The sequence below is a fragment of the Octodon degus genome, unplaced genomic scaffold (assembly GCF_000260255.1).
Source record: "Octodon degus isolate 3935 unplaced genomic scaffold, OctDeg1.0 scaffold00078, whole genome shotgun sequence".
Lineage (NCBI taxonomy): Eukaryota > Metazoa > Chordata > Mammalia > Rodentia > Octodontidae > Octodon > Octodon degus.
Genome location: NW_004524654.1, coordinates 4,069,798 through 4,084,686, shown reverse-complemented (window position 1 = coordinate 4,084,686; position 14,889 = coordinate 4,069,798). Strand labels below are relative to the sequence as shown.

Below are 14,889 nucleotides of genomic sequence, written 5' to 3'. Positions count from 1 at the left end.
TCTAATGAGGTCAAGTACCTAAGCGGTACGCACAGCATGGGACTACTGGGACTGGGACCGGTGAGGATGCGGCTGGAAACTCACTCTCGCTCGTGGGGCAGCTGGAGCAGAGTTGGGCGGGAATTGAATAAACACATGATTTCAAAAAAGTGTGTTCAGCTACTCCACTCTGTCCACTGAGAAGGCTTGAAACAACGACACACCGATCTAGGTCGAATAATGGGGTATGCAAGGACCTCCAGATTTGTTCCCCGGCCTTCCGGACTGCTTCTCTACCACATTCCACTGCCACCTCGCGGCAGACCCGGTGTCCTTCACCTGCTAGCGTCTTCCGCAGTCCGTGAAGCCGCGCCCTTAACTCCTGCAACCCTTTCGAGAAAGAACCACAGAGCTCATGACATCCGCCGCCATTAATACCAAGTACAGCGAGGAGCCCAGGCAACTAGGAAGAACAGTGGGGCGGGGCAACCGAAACGGGCGACTTGGGCCCGTTTCTTATTGGTGCTCATCGTTGCCAGTCACTGCCTGCTACATAGTGTCCCGCCCCTTCCGGCCTGGCCTTCGGCTAAATGACGGGCGGGGCCGGGCGGTAACTTCCGGGTAAGGGAAAAGAAATTGGGCTGGAGGAGGGGCCGCGAAGAGGGAGGAGGAGGAAGCGGCTAGGGCCAGGCGGCGGCGGCGGCAGTAGCGGTAGTAGGTTGTGCGACGACAGCTGCTCTTCCCGGGGTGGACCATGGACAGCCAGGGCAGGAAGGTGGTGGTGTGCGACAACGGCACCGGGGTAAGAGCCTGGTGAGGAGGCCGCGGCAGCCTGGGAGCCGGGGTGGGGATGCGCTGGGGACGCGCGGGCCCTCAGCGCCCGGGACTGCACATCTGGGCCCCCGGGATGTGGGGGCGCGGGGCGGCGCCTGCAGCCGCCGCGGGTGTGGGGTGCGGGGGGTCGGGCCCGGGTCTGCCCCGAGCCTGCCCCCAGCCCGGCAGCCGCCCTGGTCCAGGCGGCGGGTAGACCCGCAGTGGACGCGGACCCACCTGCTGTCCGGAGGGGCCGCCGCTCGCTCCGGCGGGGCCAGTCTGTCCAGAGTGCCCCCAGGAGTACCAGGCTGGGTTTGCGAGTTCCTGGGGGCTCCGTTTCCCAGATTCACTAGTGGAGAAGGAAGAAAGACCCTGAGGCCTTCCTCTTCCTGTAAAGTTGGAGATACCGGAGGGGAGGCAGGAAATTGGTTTACAGAAAAAGGGAAGTGCTGTCCTGCTCTGGCCTCGGCCGCTCGCAGCGCTGCTGGGGGTTTCTCGCCTCGCCGTGCGTTCCCTCTGCCTGTCTTTCAGAGAGGCCAGGTCGGCAGCGCATCGTTTACTTTGTGTTCTGCGTGTTGGTAGTTGGGTCCAGATGCAACCCCGTAGAGACCAGCGTGTTCCCTGGGATGAGTTTTGGAATCTAGAAGCCCCCTTCCCCAAGTGTTCATTCCACTGACCTTGGAGAAAATTGTAGTTTTGGTTCCTCCTCTCTTGCCTCTGTTTTTTAAAGTGTAGAATACGAAGGTTAGTCTTGAAGTTTCTAAAATTCAACTTGAACTCAAGTACTGATACAGAAACTACTTGAAAGTGGTTTTTCTGCAAACCGCCCTCCCCATTTAAAAAAATGTATTTTAGGCAGCAAAGTTAGGCAATAAAATACATGTTACTTATTTTGGATATGCTCTATAGTGATGTCTAACTTTAAAAAAAAATTTTTTTTTACTTTTCTGTTCCCCTAAAGTAATACACACACACACACACACACACACACGAATTAAAGTAAGTTTTACTTGAACTATATAACATTTTGGAAACTGGATTGTTTGGAAGAGGAGATGAAAGGACCATATTTACTTTCATAATACTGTCCTCCATTGAATTTTTGCCGACTTTTACAGGCAAAAGTTATGTATATTAGTGAACTAAGTTAAAAGTGGAACAGAATAAGGACAGTGTTATAATACAATAGGATATCCATACAAAATACATTTTAAGCTTTTTTGGGGGGTACTGAGGATCGAACTCAGGACCTTGTGCTTGCCAGGCAGGCACTTGTGCTGCAGAGTTATATCTCCTGTCCTACAAAATATGTACATCTTTTTGAGACAGGGTCTTGATATGCAGTTCAGGCTGGCCTTACGCTCACTTTGTAGCCCAGGCTGGTCCTGAACTTGAAACAATCCTACCTCTTCTCCTGAGTGCTACATACACTTTATTTTGTTTTGTTTTATTTTATTTTGTTTTGGTTTATTTTATTTATACAAAATAAATACATTTTATTTTGTTTTATTTATTTATTTTTCTGTATTTAGGACAGGGTCTACAGGGTCTGACTACATAGATTAGACTTGTAGTGATTCTGCTGTTTTCAGCCTCCCAAGTGCTGGGATTTCAGGAGGGTGCCACCATGTCCAGTCTCAATCACCATCTCAGCGTGCCCCAGGGGCGGGGCCCGGCCTGCTCTGCAGGCTGGGGATTGAACTGTTGGCCCCTGTGTCTATCTAAGCAGGTGCTTTAATCTGCAGAGCTATCTGGCCAGCCCATCCAAAATACATTTTAAAAAGCAGTAGATTCACTTCTGTAATAGCATATCTCAGATTTTTTTTTTTTTTTTTTTTTTTTTTTTGGCAGAATCAGGGATTGAACTCTGGTCGCTGTGCTTGCCGGGCAAGCGCTTATTCCACTGAGCTATCTCCCCAGCCCCACATATCTCAGATTTATTATTTTTTTAAAGAGTTGAAAAATGATCTCATTTTTTATTTTAGTTTTAGAGATTTTTTCTTAATATAAGTTTTCTTACATAGTTCTCACATTCATCATAGGGAATTTGTACCAGTACATGATATATCTTAGTTCTGTTTTCCCTTGTTCCCCTTCTACTCCCTTCAACCCTTCTTTCTCTCCCATTTACAGCTTTCTTCCAGTTTTCCCTTCTGTTGTTTTTTAATCCCTTTTCCTTCCTTTCCTTTCCTTTCCTCCCACCTCCCCTTCATTTGAACTTGTTCTTCCTTCTTCCCAACATCTGTCCTCCATTTTCTCCTTGTGTACCCTTAGGGTTTCTCACACAAGAAAAACAATGCAATATTTAAACTTTTCTTTCTTATTTATATCACTTAAAATTATGATCTCAAGGTGCATCCATCCATTTACTTACAAATGACAAGTGTATTCCAGTTTTTAAATGACTTTGTTGGTCTTTGAGATAGGGTCAGGCTGTATAGTCCAGGCTGGCCTTGAACTTGCAGTGTCGCCCCAGCTGGAACTCAGCCATCTTCCTGCCTCAGCTTCTGAGTGGTGAGAATACAAAAATGCACCACCACACTTGTTAAAGGTGCTTGATTCTGTTACTATCTTAAATTGAATTATCAATTTTGAAACTTTTAGAGTAGTTTACCTTGTCTCCTAATTATGTCACAATTGATTATATTTTAATAGATTCCTTTTGAAGGGTTCTAGGGAATGCACGATGTAGTGTTTGTACATGTGTGTGAGGTGCACTATGCTGCCAGCCGTTATGGTTTTTTTGTTTTTGTTTTTAATTTTTATTTTTATTTTTATTTATTTTTTCAGAACCGGGGATTGAACTCAGGCCCTTGCGCTTGCCAGGGAAGCGCTTATTCTACTGAGCCATCTCCCCGGCCGCCTGTTTTTTTACTAGCTGACCCATTTGGTAAAACCCATTTTTTTTTTTTTTTTTTTTTTTGAGAAGAGTACTAGAGATTGAATCCAGAGGTGCTCTACTACACACAAAGGATGCCCAGCCCTTTACTTTTTATTCTGAGACAGGGTCTTACAAAGTTGTCCAAGCATACCTTGAACTTATAGACCTGATGCATCTGCCTCAGCTTGCCAAGTAGCTGGAGTTATAGGTGTGCTCACAGCCTACATGAGGTTTTTGATACTCATGTAGACTAGGAATGTCAACTGTAAGCACTTTTTTACATTATTTGTTATGCTCCTAACATTAGAAAGCTGACTATATATGTATTGTTAGTGTTATTTGTAATCCATTACTTTAGAATCCTGTTCCTTAGGACAAAAGATCATTTCCTATGAAATATTTTTCTTTTTCTTTGTGCAGGGTCTCACTACATAGGTTGTAGCGATCCTCCTGGTTTCTGCCTCCCCATGGCTGGGATTACAGGCGCGTGCCATTCTGCCTGGACTCCATCCCCGGCTCAGCGCGGCCGGCGCGGCAACCGTCGCCAGGGATCGAACCTTGGCCCCTGCGCTTCGTTGAGCAAGCGCTTAGTCTGCTGAGCTGTACCACTGGCCCTTTTCTTATGAAATAAATGAAAAAGTGTAGTTAATTCAAACGATAAGGTTATACTTGTATTTGCTTAAAAAATTTTATCCATGGGGCTGGGGGAGATAGCTCGGCGGTCTAAGCACCTGCCTGGAAAGTTCAAGAATGTGAGTTTGATCCCCAGCACTGTGTGCTGTGTTGGCCCTGGAACCCCAGATGTACCTTGCCAGCTGAAACTGGGCTTAGTGGCACAGGCCTATAATCCTAGCACTGGGGAGGCTGAGACTAGAGGGTCACTATAAGTCTCAACTGTGTAATGAGACCCTGTATCAAATAAATAAATAAATAAATAAATATTATTATTTTCACAGTACTGGAGATTGAACTCAGGACCTTGTTTTGTTTTTGCAGAACCGGGGATAGAACTCAGGCCCTTGCACTTGCCAGGGAAGCGCTTATTCCACTGAGCCATCTCCCCAGCCCCAGTTTTTTTTTTTTTCCCCCGAACCAAGGATTGGACTCAGGCCCTTGCACTTGCCAGGCAAGCACTTATTCTACTGAGCTATCTCCCCGGCCAAACTCAGGACCTTGTGCTTGCCAAGCAGGCACTTATGCTGCCGAGCTATCTCCCCGACCCCCAACCCTCTCACATTTTATTCATATTTTCCATAGACATGTTTGGTTTCAAATAAAGAACAACTGATAAAATGTGTTGTATAGCAAATCAGAAATGCTGTAATATTTCTGAAAATTTCAAGGACTGAGAAGCACTTAGAATTTATATTGTTTCTTATTACCTCTAGACATGGTGGTCGTTGTGATTTTATTTAGGTGGCATTATAATGATTCCTTTACAATTAAATATGACATTCAGATTTGATTTTTAAAAAGTTAGCAGAATTAGTTGTCATCCTAAAGTGTTTTCATTTGCCCCTAAAATGCTTTATGTTTTTAAGTTATGGGCTGTTTGAAGAGCTGGGTATTTCAGGTGGCCTATGCCTGTAATCCCAGCACTTGGGAGGCTGAGGCAGGAAGATTGCTGTGAATTTGTAGCCAGCCTGTAGTATATAGTGAGTTCAGTCGCAGCCAGAACTACATAGCAAGATCCTGTCTCAAAAAGCAAAAAAAAAAAAAAAAAAAAAAAGCAAACAAAAATTGTGGGCTATTTGAGAAATTTATTTTTGTTTGTGATGCTATGGATTGAATCTAGGGCCTCAGGCATGCAAGGCCAGGTAATCTACCACTGAACTATATTGACAGCTCTGAAAAGTTGATATTTATTTATTTTTATTTCTATTTTTTGATGTATTTGGTACAGGGTCTTACTATGCAGCTCAGACTCATAGTGACCCTCCTGTTTTCAGCCTCCCCAGCTTGGCTCAGCATGTCTGAGAGAGGGGCCAGCATGGCATGTGGTACCCAGGATCGAACCCTGGTTCTTGTGCTTGCCAAAGCAGGTGCTTAGTTCTCTGAGCTATGTAGTTTTGTGTGTGTGTGTGTGTGTGTGTGTGTGTGTAACCAGGGATTGAACTTAGGCCCTTGCACTTGCTAGGGAAGCACTTACTCCACTGAGCCATCTCCCCGGCTCCATCTCTCAGCTATCTTGCTGGCCCAAAAAGTTGATTTTTCAAAAATATCCTTTTTTTTTTTTTTTTTTTTTTTTTTTGCGGAACTGGGATTGAACTCAGGCCCTTGTGCTTGCCAGGGAAGCGCTTATTCTACTGAGCCATCTCCCCAGCCCTTCAGAAACATCCATTTGACAGGCCCCAAACTGAATGCTGTAAGAGGAGTTGCATTCTTCAGGCCACACGTCAGATGGTTTATCCTGTTCTATTTCCTTGTTATTTCCCGGCTGGCCCAGTATCTTTAAGGCAAACTACAGGAGTAAAATTTACCTGATTCAGTAACTTATGGGCTTCTGAAACCTGCTTTCTAATGCAGAGCCACTGAAAGGCTAGCTGAGGAAACGTTTGGAGATCCTCAGAGCTTCAGGTTTTGATACCTTCCAGGTTGGACCCATGTCCTTTGCATTGTGGATCTTATCAAGCTTGGGTGATTGGGCTGGCAAGATAGCTCAGTGATCTAGAGCGCCTGCTTAGGCAGGCTTAGGCAGGTGCAAGGGACTGCGGTTTGATCCCTGGCACTACATGCCGTGCCAGCCCTGTTCTCAGGGTGGGCTGAGCCAGCCCCCCAAAAAAATCAGTGTTCAAACTTGGGTAATTTCATCAGCCATCATCAAGAAAGTGAAGACTTCTCAAAAAAAAAAAAAAAAAAAAAAAAAAAAAAAAAATAATTCAATGTTGTTTTTCCATGTTGAACATAATTGTCATACATCTGAAAGCAGGATAATCAGCTTCCCTGGCAAGCACAAGGGCCTGAGTTCAATCCTCAGTACTAAAAAAAAAAAAAAAAAAAAAAAAAAAACTGAGAAGAAAGAAAGAAAGAGCCAGCCTAATAGCTCAGTGGACTAAAGCGCCTGCTTAGGTAGGCCAGGGTTTGATCCCTGGTGTGCTGTGCTGGCCCCGCCCATGGGGCACACTGAGACAGCAATTGAGACTGGGCATGATCCCAGCACTTGGGAGGCTGAAAATGGAGACTCCTTATGAGTCTGCTCTACGTAGTGAGACCCTGTAGACTCTGTAGTCACTGTCCTAAATACAGGAAAAAACAGAAAAGAAAAAAAAATGAAGACTTCTCAGGTGCCTACTATCTTACTGGCATAATATTTAATGAGATTTAGTGATACGGGGAAGCTAAGAGTGCCAGGATAATTAATTTTCATTCGTATTTCACATTTGTGGTTCATTTTGCCTTGCTTTGTCAGGCTTGTGCTAATTTATATTTTGAACTTAAGAGTGTTTAAGATAGAAACAAGCCACAAACTTAGATTTCACTCTTCAGACTGCTTTGAAATACATAAATATTTTGGTGACCCAAGATAAGAACAGTCAGCCAGGCATAGTGTCATGTGTCTATAAACCCAGCACTTGGGAGGCTGAGGCAGAGGGATTGTGGTTGAGTTGGAGGCCACCTTGGACCACATAGTGAGTTCCAGGTCAGCCTGAACTGCACAGTGAGACATTGTCTCAAAAAACTAAACAAAACCAATGTAAGAACTGTTACTATGCACTTAAATTCATGCACCAGTACCATTAGATAAAATAGAAGCAATACAAAGTAAATAAATTCACACAGAGCTTTGTAAACCCCCACCCCCTTAAGGAAAAAATGTACTTTTCGAGCAGATACAGATATTTCTTCATTTTTGCTTGGAGGAGTATACTGCTCTTGCTCCTACCAGTTGATGACTCAGTGGGAAGGAAGAGAGGCGGTTTAAACCACAGTGCTATGAGGAGGAAAACTATATATGGTAACATTTATTTCTTAAGTACAGCCTACTGCATAGGATGAGAGAACCAAGTTACTAAGCCTTAAAATGATTGGCATGAGGGGGGAAGTGTAAGGATTCAAATCATACCAAGTGAACAACCTATAAAACAGTGAGTTTGTATTTTGTCACATCAAGATTTCAGGGTTTTTTAATGCAGGTTTTTTGTTTGTTTTGTTTTGCCAGAAAGGAGTAGTCGGGCTATCTATTAATTTATATTATTGAAACAGAATATTTAATTATAACTATTAATGCATTCACATTTGAAATTACATGAAGTAGTGAAGTTTCTGCTATTTTGGTAGAGTATCTGATACCTTGTAGGAATGCCAGCACTGAATTCTAAGCATCTGTTTCTGATAAGCTAATATTTAGGGAGGGATAGAGTAAATAATTTATTAGTGATTGATATCTTTAATTTGAAAGCCAAATTTTCTTCTGTAAATTCTTTTGTAATTTTTTTTTTTTTTAAACAGCTACTAGATTTACAATTGTTTCTGTAGTATCAGCAATTTCAATTTTTGTCTTCTGGGGTAGTGGCAAATATTTGCTGCTTAAAATATACTTAAGAATTTTAAAATATGAACTATGTATTTGAACAGTTAAACAGTAATCAGAAAACATTATTGTGATTATTTACCACTTTGGCATGTTATAGTTCCACTATATCGGGCTCATAATGAGAGAGAAGATAGCGTACCTCCCTGTGCCTGGGTATGACTTACACACCCCATCCCAGGGTGCTGCTCCTCCCTCCAGCTTGTTATGAGTTCTCATTTAACAAAATCATTTATTTACTGTTAGTAACAGAAAACAACCCTTACAAATGTGTAGATTCTCTTCAGTCATTCTCTGTTTTTGTTTGAAAGCATTTATACCTAAATATATGTATTTTCTGTCTGATGAATGAGTGTGCTTTTACCTCCTTGTGTCCATATTCACTTACTACTTTGAGGTTAAACATATGAATTTAGTATTCTAGCCAGATGTGGTGCACGTAATCTCAGCTACTTGAGGTAGGAGGACTGCAAATTTGGGCCAGCCTAGGCAACCTAGAAAGACTGCTTCAAAGCAAAAATTGAAGAGGACTGGTTATGTAGTTCAATAGTAAATCACTTGCCTACCATATAAGGCCTTGGGTTCAATACTGTACACAAAAAAGAAATTAGTATCCAAAAAGTATTTACTACTGTCACTATATTTTGGGGACATATGCATGAATTATTCCTGACATTAGGCTAGTGATTGTGACAAATTTTATTTATATTGACATTTGGGTAGGTTTGGGATAGTGAAGGGAATATTTTTCTCTACCCTTCCACATCATTTTAGTTCATATCAAGTGAGCAGGATTTTGATTATTTCCTCTGTGGCAGTTGTTCCTCCGAATCCTTCTAGGTCACACTAATTATTTGTGGAAAAATGAACTAGTGCTCCTGAATTCTGTTTAGTATTTTTTGGGGGCGTTGAGAGGCACATTCTTATTTTTATTATAAGCCACAATTGTATGAGGAGGTAGATACCAGCAAGCAGGTTGTCTATTACAGGCACTCCAGATCACTAACTTCTGCACTGTAAAGTAACCCAGTAAGAATTGTGTAGCTTAATCTGTGACCTGCACAGCTCTAAGAGTTCAGGGGGACATGGAGGTGCGGTGAGAGGATGGAGAAATAGAGACAGAAAGCTGAGGTCAGGTGGAGCCCTTTCTGGGTGAGAGGAAGGAATGGCCCAAGCACTGCAGTGCATTTATTTATCCATTTGGCAGGTGGGTGTCATGTGGTACCCTTTTTGCGTAGCAACCCATTGCTTGGGTTGTCTTGGGCCTTGCTGTTTTCTGGACTGAAGCATCTTGTTCATGTGGCTTGCCTTGCCTTGCCTCTGCATATATGATCAGTTTTCAGCTTCCGCTGCTCCCTGTAGTATTGCATTTTTAGAAACAGGTAACTGCACCTGAAAAATGCTCTAGCTTTGGTGGCCCTAGTTTGATAAACTTCAGGAGTAGACTTTTGGGGTATGGAAGAAAACATCTGACTAGTGTGTTTTACTTAGGTTCTAAAATTAAACTGCAAGGACAAGAATAAAGGTGGCATTGGGAATATGAAGTTTCTGACAGATTTTTCTTAAAAGCTTGAGTTGTGTAACTCATTTTAACATTTAAAAAGCTCTAGTTGTAACAGACAAGTAAATTCTGGGTGGCAGAACATTCTAGGCTATTTATAATTAAATGTGGTTCATCAGCATCTTCTTCAACAAGCTTGTGGTACAGATATTTGAAGATTTTTATATTTTGGAGGGTTAGTCAAAAGTTACTGAGAGGGGCCGGGGAGATGGCTCAAATAGAATAAGCGCTTGCCTGGCAAATGCCAGGGTCTGAGTTCAATCCTCAGTTCCAAAAAAAAAAAAGGAGAGAGAAAGAAAAAGAAAAAGTCACTGAGGGTTAGATACTGCTAAATTTTGCCAGGTCAAATAAAACAGTTCCTTGTACATAATAGTTACTGTCCAGGGATGCATTGATATTTTCTGTTCACTTTTGAGTATTCGTATTGTGTATCACATTTAGGTACTTTTTTTAAATTTTAGGACAAGGTCTACAGGATCTCACTATATAAATCGGACTCGTAGTGATCTACCTGTGTTCAGTCTCCCAAGTGCTAGGATTACAGGTGCACACCACCACACTGAATCTCAGTCGCCTTCTCAGTGCACCCCAGGGGCAGGGCCAGCATAGCATGGTGGGGATCGAACCCTGGCTGCTGCATTTGCCTAAGCATTCACTTTAATCTGCTGAGCTATTTGGTTTTCTTTTTTTTCCTATGAATTTAGGACAGGGTCTACAGGGTGTACAGGGTCTCACTACATAGATCAGACTCTGTTTTTAGCCTCCCAAGCACTGGGATTACAGGTACGTGCCACTTGCTGCTTCAGTGCACCCTAGGGATGGGGCCGGCATGGCACCCTGGGGATCGAGCACTGGCCGCTGAGGTACGGGTTTTCATCCTGATTATTCTATGGTGTCTGGAGTCATAGAATAGTACTTTTTTCTAGATATTAAATGTATAGTCAGGGCTGGAGAGATGGCTCAGTGGTCTAAAGCACCTACTTAGAACAAGCTTAGCAAAAGCATGAGGGACCGCGGTTCAATCCCCCAGCACCACATGCCAGCCAGCCCGCCCCCTGGTGGGCTGAGCTGGCCTCTCTCTCTCTCTCTCTCTCTCTCTCTCTCTCTCTCTCTCTCTCTCTCAAATAAATAAATAAATAAAATTAAAAAAAAAAAAACAACAAAAAAAAATGTATAGTCATTAGTTAATATCTGAAGGGGTTTTTTTGTGGGAGTTTTTTGGTACTGGGGATTGAACTCAGGACCCTGCGCTTGCCAGGCAAGTGCTTATTTTACTGAGCTATCTCCCCAGCCCTGAAGGTTTTTTAAAAATTTTATTTTTAATGTATTTGGTACAGGGTTTCACTATGCAGCTTGACTCAGTGATTCTCCTGTCTCAGCCTCCCCAGTGCTTGGATCACAGGTGTGGGCCACACCTAATCTTAGTAGCTTGCACAGTGTGCCCAGGGATGGGGCTGGTGAGGCATGTGAGTGCCGGGGATCAAACCCTGGTCCCTGTGCTTGCCTAAGCAGGCACATAGTTGCTGAGCTATCTCACTGGCCCAGTTTGTTGTTGGTTTTTTTTTTTTTTTAATGTGTTTTATTTTATTTTATTTTATTTTTGAGACAGGGTTTTGCTATCTCTCACTTTTCTTGGAGAGTCTCGCCATCAGGCTGGCCTTGAACTCAACTATGTAGCCTAAACTGGCCTTGAACTTGTGGCAGCCCTCCTGGATCAGCCTTCTAAGTGCTGGGATTACATGAGTGTGCCCCCACCTCTGGCAGGAGATGGGTTTTTTATTATTATTATTATTTATTTATTTATTTAGTGTGTGTGTGGCCAGCTCAGCCCACCAGGGGGCAGGGCTGGCTGGCATGTGGTGCTGGGGGATTGAACTGCGGTCCCTGTGCTTTGCTTAGCTTAGCTTGTTCTAAGTAGGTGCTTTAGACCACTGAGCTATCTCACCAGCCCCAGGAGATGGGTTCTGAGACACAGCCCCTTACACACACATGCATGCATGCATGCATGCACGCACACACACAGGCTATGCTCAAGACCCTTTTATAATAAGTCAGTAATTGGGGGCCTACTGGTTAGATCAGTTGTTTAAGCGCCTGCTTATGCAAACACAATCAGGCCCAGGATACCTCTGTTCGATCCCCAGCTCCTCATGCCTTACCAGACCCACCCTGAAGGCAGCCTGAGCCAGCCAAAAAAACAATCCTTCTTAATAACTCAGCAGCAAAACTTTTCTTCTTCAAAACTTTTAATAACTGCATATGTGCCTCCCGTGTGAAAGACACCATTTGAGATACTAGAGATGCTTCAGTAAACACTTAACTGTTAGAGGGATAGAGAATTTAATTAATTTCCTTTATTAAATATAGCTTCCTCCTTTCCGCCTGAAATTTGAACTTGTCCTTTTTGCTCCTAAAACATGTTATTGGTCCGGGGCTGTAGCTCAGGGGCCTTAGCACCTGCCTGGCAAGTGCAAGGTCCTGAATCTGATTCCTGCATGTGTGTGTTATTGATACAGAAATTTTAAATTCTAGGTTCTTATGAAAGTTATACTGTGCTTGCTAAATCTTGTAGAATGCCAGAGTTGTTTGTTTTTGTTTTTTACATACATAAAATGAATGTATTAATAGAATCTGCAGTATGCTTTTCTTAGAAATACATTATCTGAATATGAAATCTAACTATAAAAATGTAAATAGCCCAAAACACCTAGTGTTTTATTTTCATGTGATGCTAGTCCTGATGCCATTTGGTTTTTCCATTTTGGAAAATGAGTTTAAGTAAATGAGCTGCTCGCAACATAAAGCCTACTTTAGAATTGAGATTGTTTTTTTTTTTTTTTTTTTTTTTTAATGTATTTGGTTATAAGGTTTCTCCATGAAGCTTGGACATGGTAATTCTCCTGCTTTCAGCCTCCCCAGCACTGGGATTATAGGCGTGCTCCACCACACTGGTCCGGCTCAGCCTGCCCTGGGGACGGGGCTATCGAGGCATGTGGTGCCTGGATTGAACCACAGTTCCATGCTTTGCCTAAGCAGGTGCTTTAGTCTGCTGAGCTATCTTGCTGGCCCTAGAATTGAGTTTTAATTCTGTTCATTTTCTAATTTTCTTCCCCCAGTACTGGAGCTGGAGCCCAGGGCCTTTGTATGGAACTATATCCCCAGTCCTTTTGTGTTTCTTTATTTTGAGATCGGTTCTCAATAATTTGCTAAATTCCTGTCTCACTATCCCAGAGTGCTGGGACTACAGGTATGTGCTGTCATGACCAGTTCATTAGAATCAACAATAAAACATTTGCTGGATGAACCTGTCCATATAGCCCAGATGCAGCTTGAATGACCATGTGCACCCAGACCTCTTTTAGACATCAGGCTCCAGCGTGAACTGCCAGGTCTGCTGCCCACTGTTATGGCCTTTCCTCTTAGTGAGGGGATGTAGGCACCAAGAAGCAGTTAGCTGCTGGGAAAAGCCATGAACGCTAGAGCTAGTACTCTGAAAGAAATAAAAGGAGATTGTGTTGGAAACAGAGTAGGCGGTTACTTGGGGTAGTTTGGGGTACTTGGGGTAGTACTACAAGTTTAAGATAGTGTCATTGCAGAGTGATTTTTTTTTTGTATGTTTTTAAATAAATGTAGTAAGTACTTTGATACTAACCTATTTTTACTCTTTTCTTCCAGTTTGTGAAGTGTGGCTATGCAGGCTCTAACTTTCCAGAACACATCTTCCCAGCTTTGGTTGGCAGACCTATTATCAGATCAACCACCAAAGTGGGAAATATTGAAATCAAGGTAATATTTTATTTATTGTTAAAATGACTGTTAAGACATGTGAAATGTTCTTTGAATTAGTTTTAAAATATGATGCCTTGAAAAGCAAAAGCGGAGGGTAGAATTTCTCCTTTTTAAATCATATCAACCCCTAAGCAAGGGTGAAAAACTAAAGTCAGTATCATCTAATTTTATTTATGTATTTGTTAATGCCTTTACTACCTGGAATATAACTTTATTTTTATATTGAATTGATGCAAAACACTGAATTAGAACTTAAAGCCCCATTACATATTTTAATGTGTAGAAGAAATTAGTCTGGTAATTTTATGTCTCTCACTTTGATACATTTGTCATTATATCTTAGTGTCACTTCAGGACCTGAGATGTTTTTTCTCTGTTTTCATGGCCTGACCCACTACTTTTTTACATAGCTAGTCAGGAAAGCACAGACTGTAAATCTCATTAGTTCCTCTGTTCACTAATATAATAACTGATTTCCGTAATATACTGAAGCAAACTGTGCAGATCTTTATTTGGTACTGTGTTTGTCTTAGAGAGCAGGGAAGGTTATCATTTCCTGCTTGCTGTATTTAGCATGAAGACACTGCATTATGAATGATAGACTTTTCTCCCACTGAAGTAGAAATGAATTAGGAGTTAAGTTATTTTAGAAGAAAGAAATAGAACACTCAGGACAGTGGTCACCAGATTGAGTTAAAATTCTTCAGGTGACCTGGAGATCAAATTATACAAAACACAGTAGGATGTAGGGGGCACTAAGTGAATTCTTTGTGAACATGCTAGCATTCTTGATTCTATCTAGAGTCTTTGACAAGACTTCAGTGAATTGTGAGATTATGAGTTATTTGTATTGTACCTCTTTGGGGCATTCACTTGAGGTACGAGGAAAGTAGTAATAGGTGGTAGAGAGTTACTCTTAGGTCTCTGCTGTTGGGACTAGGGAATTGAGTTGCACAATAAATAAAAACAGAAACTGCAACTCATGTTCTTAATGTTAATTTTTTAAAGGTTGGGAGTTGTCAGTTCTGGCTTCTTTAAGGTATAAAAGCAAAAATGGTACACTCAAATCTAAGGCTTTTCAAAATGAACGATCTTTCAGAACATTTGTGGGATTTATATGCTATTTTTGTGAACATCTTCCATTCTGATTGAATTCTTAAACTAATTTCAACTAGAAACTTAGCTAAAAATAGTGATAAAGGCAAACTACAGTTAGGGAGTAATAGTTTTTACTTAGTGTCTGGCTTTTTTTCTATATTTTTATGGACAAAATTTTTTTTGAAGTATAAAGGTATATCATGCAGAGCCATTTTTATTCTCCAACATGGGCATAAA

General features: G+C 42.1%; 1 protein-coding gene across 1 annotated transcript in view; it reads left to right on the top strand.

Annotated features, from left to right (window-relative positions):
* The first annotated feature begins 611 nt into the window (after positions 1–611).
* The window catches only part of Actr2 (ARP2 actin related protein 2 homolog), an 82,339-nt gene continuing 68,061 nt past the window's right edge, over positions 612–14,889 (top strand). The window contains exons 1-4 of the mRNA XM_023720849.1: positions 612–781; positions 13,441–13,568; positions 14,357–14,382; positions 14,563–14,586. Of these exons, the coding sequence (XP_023576617.1) occupies positions 734–781; positions 13,441–13,568; positions 14,357–14,382; positions 14,563–14,586 (226 nt within the window). The 5' untranslated portion in view covers positions 612–733. The remainder of the gene's footprint in view (positions 782–13,440; positions 13,569–14,356; positions 14,383–14,562; positions 14,587–14,889) is intronic.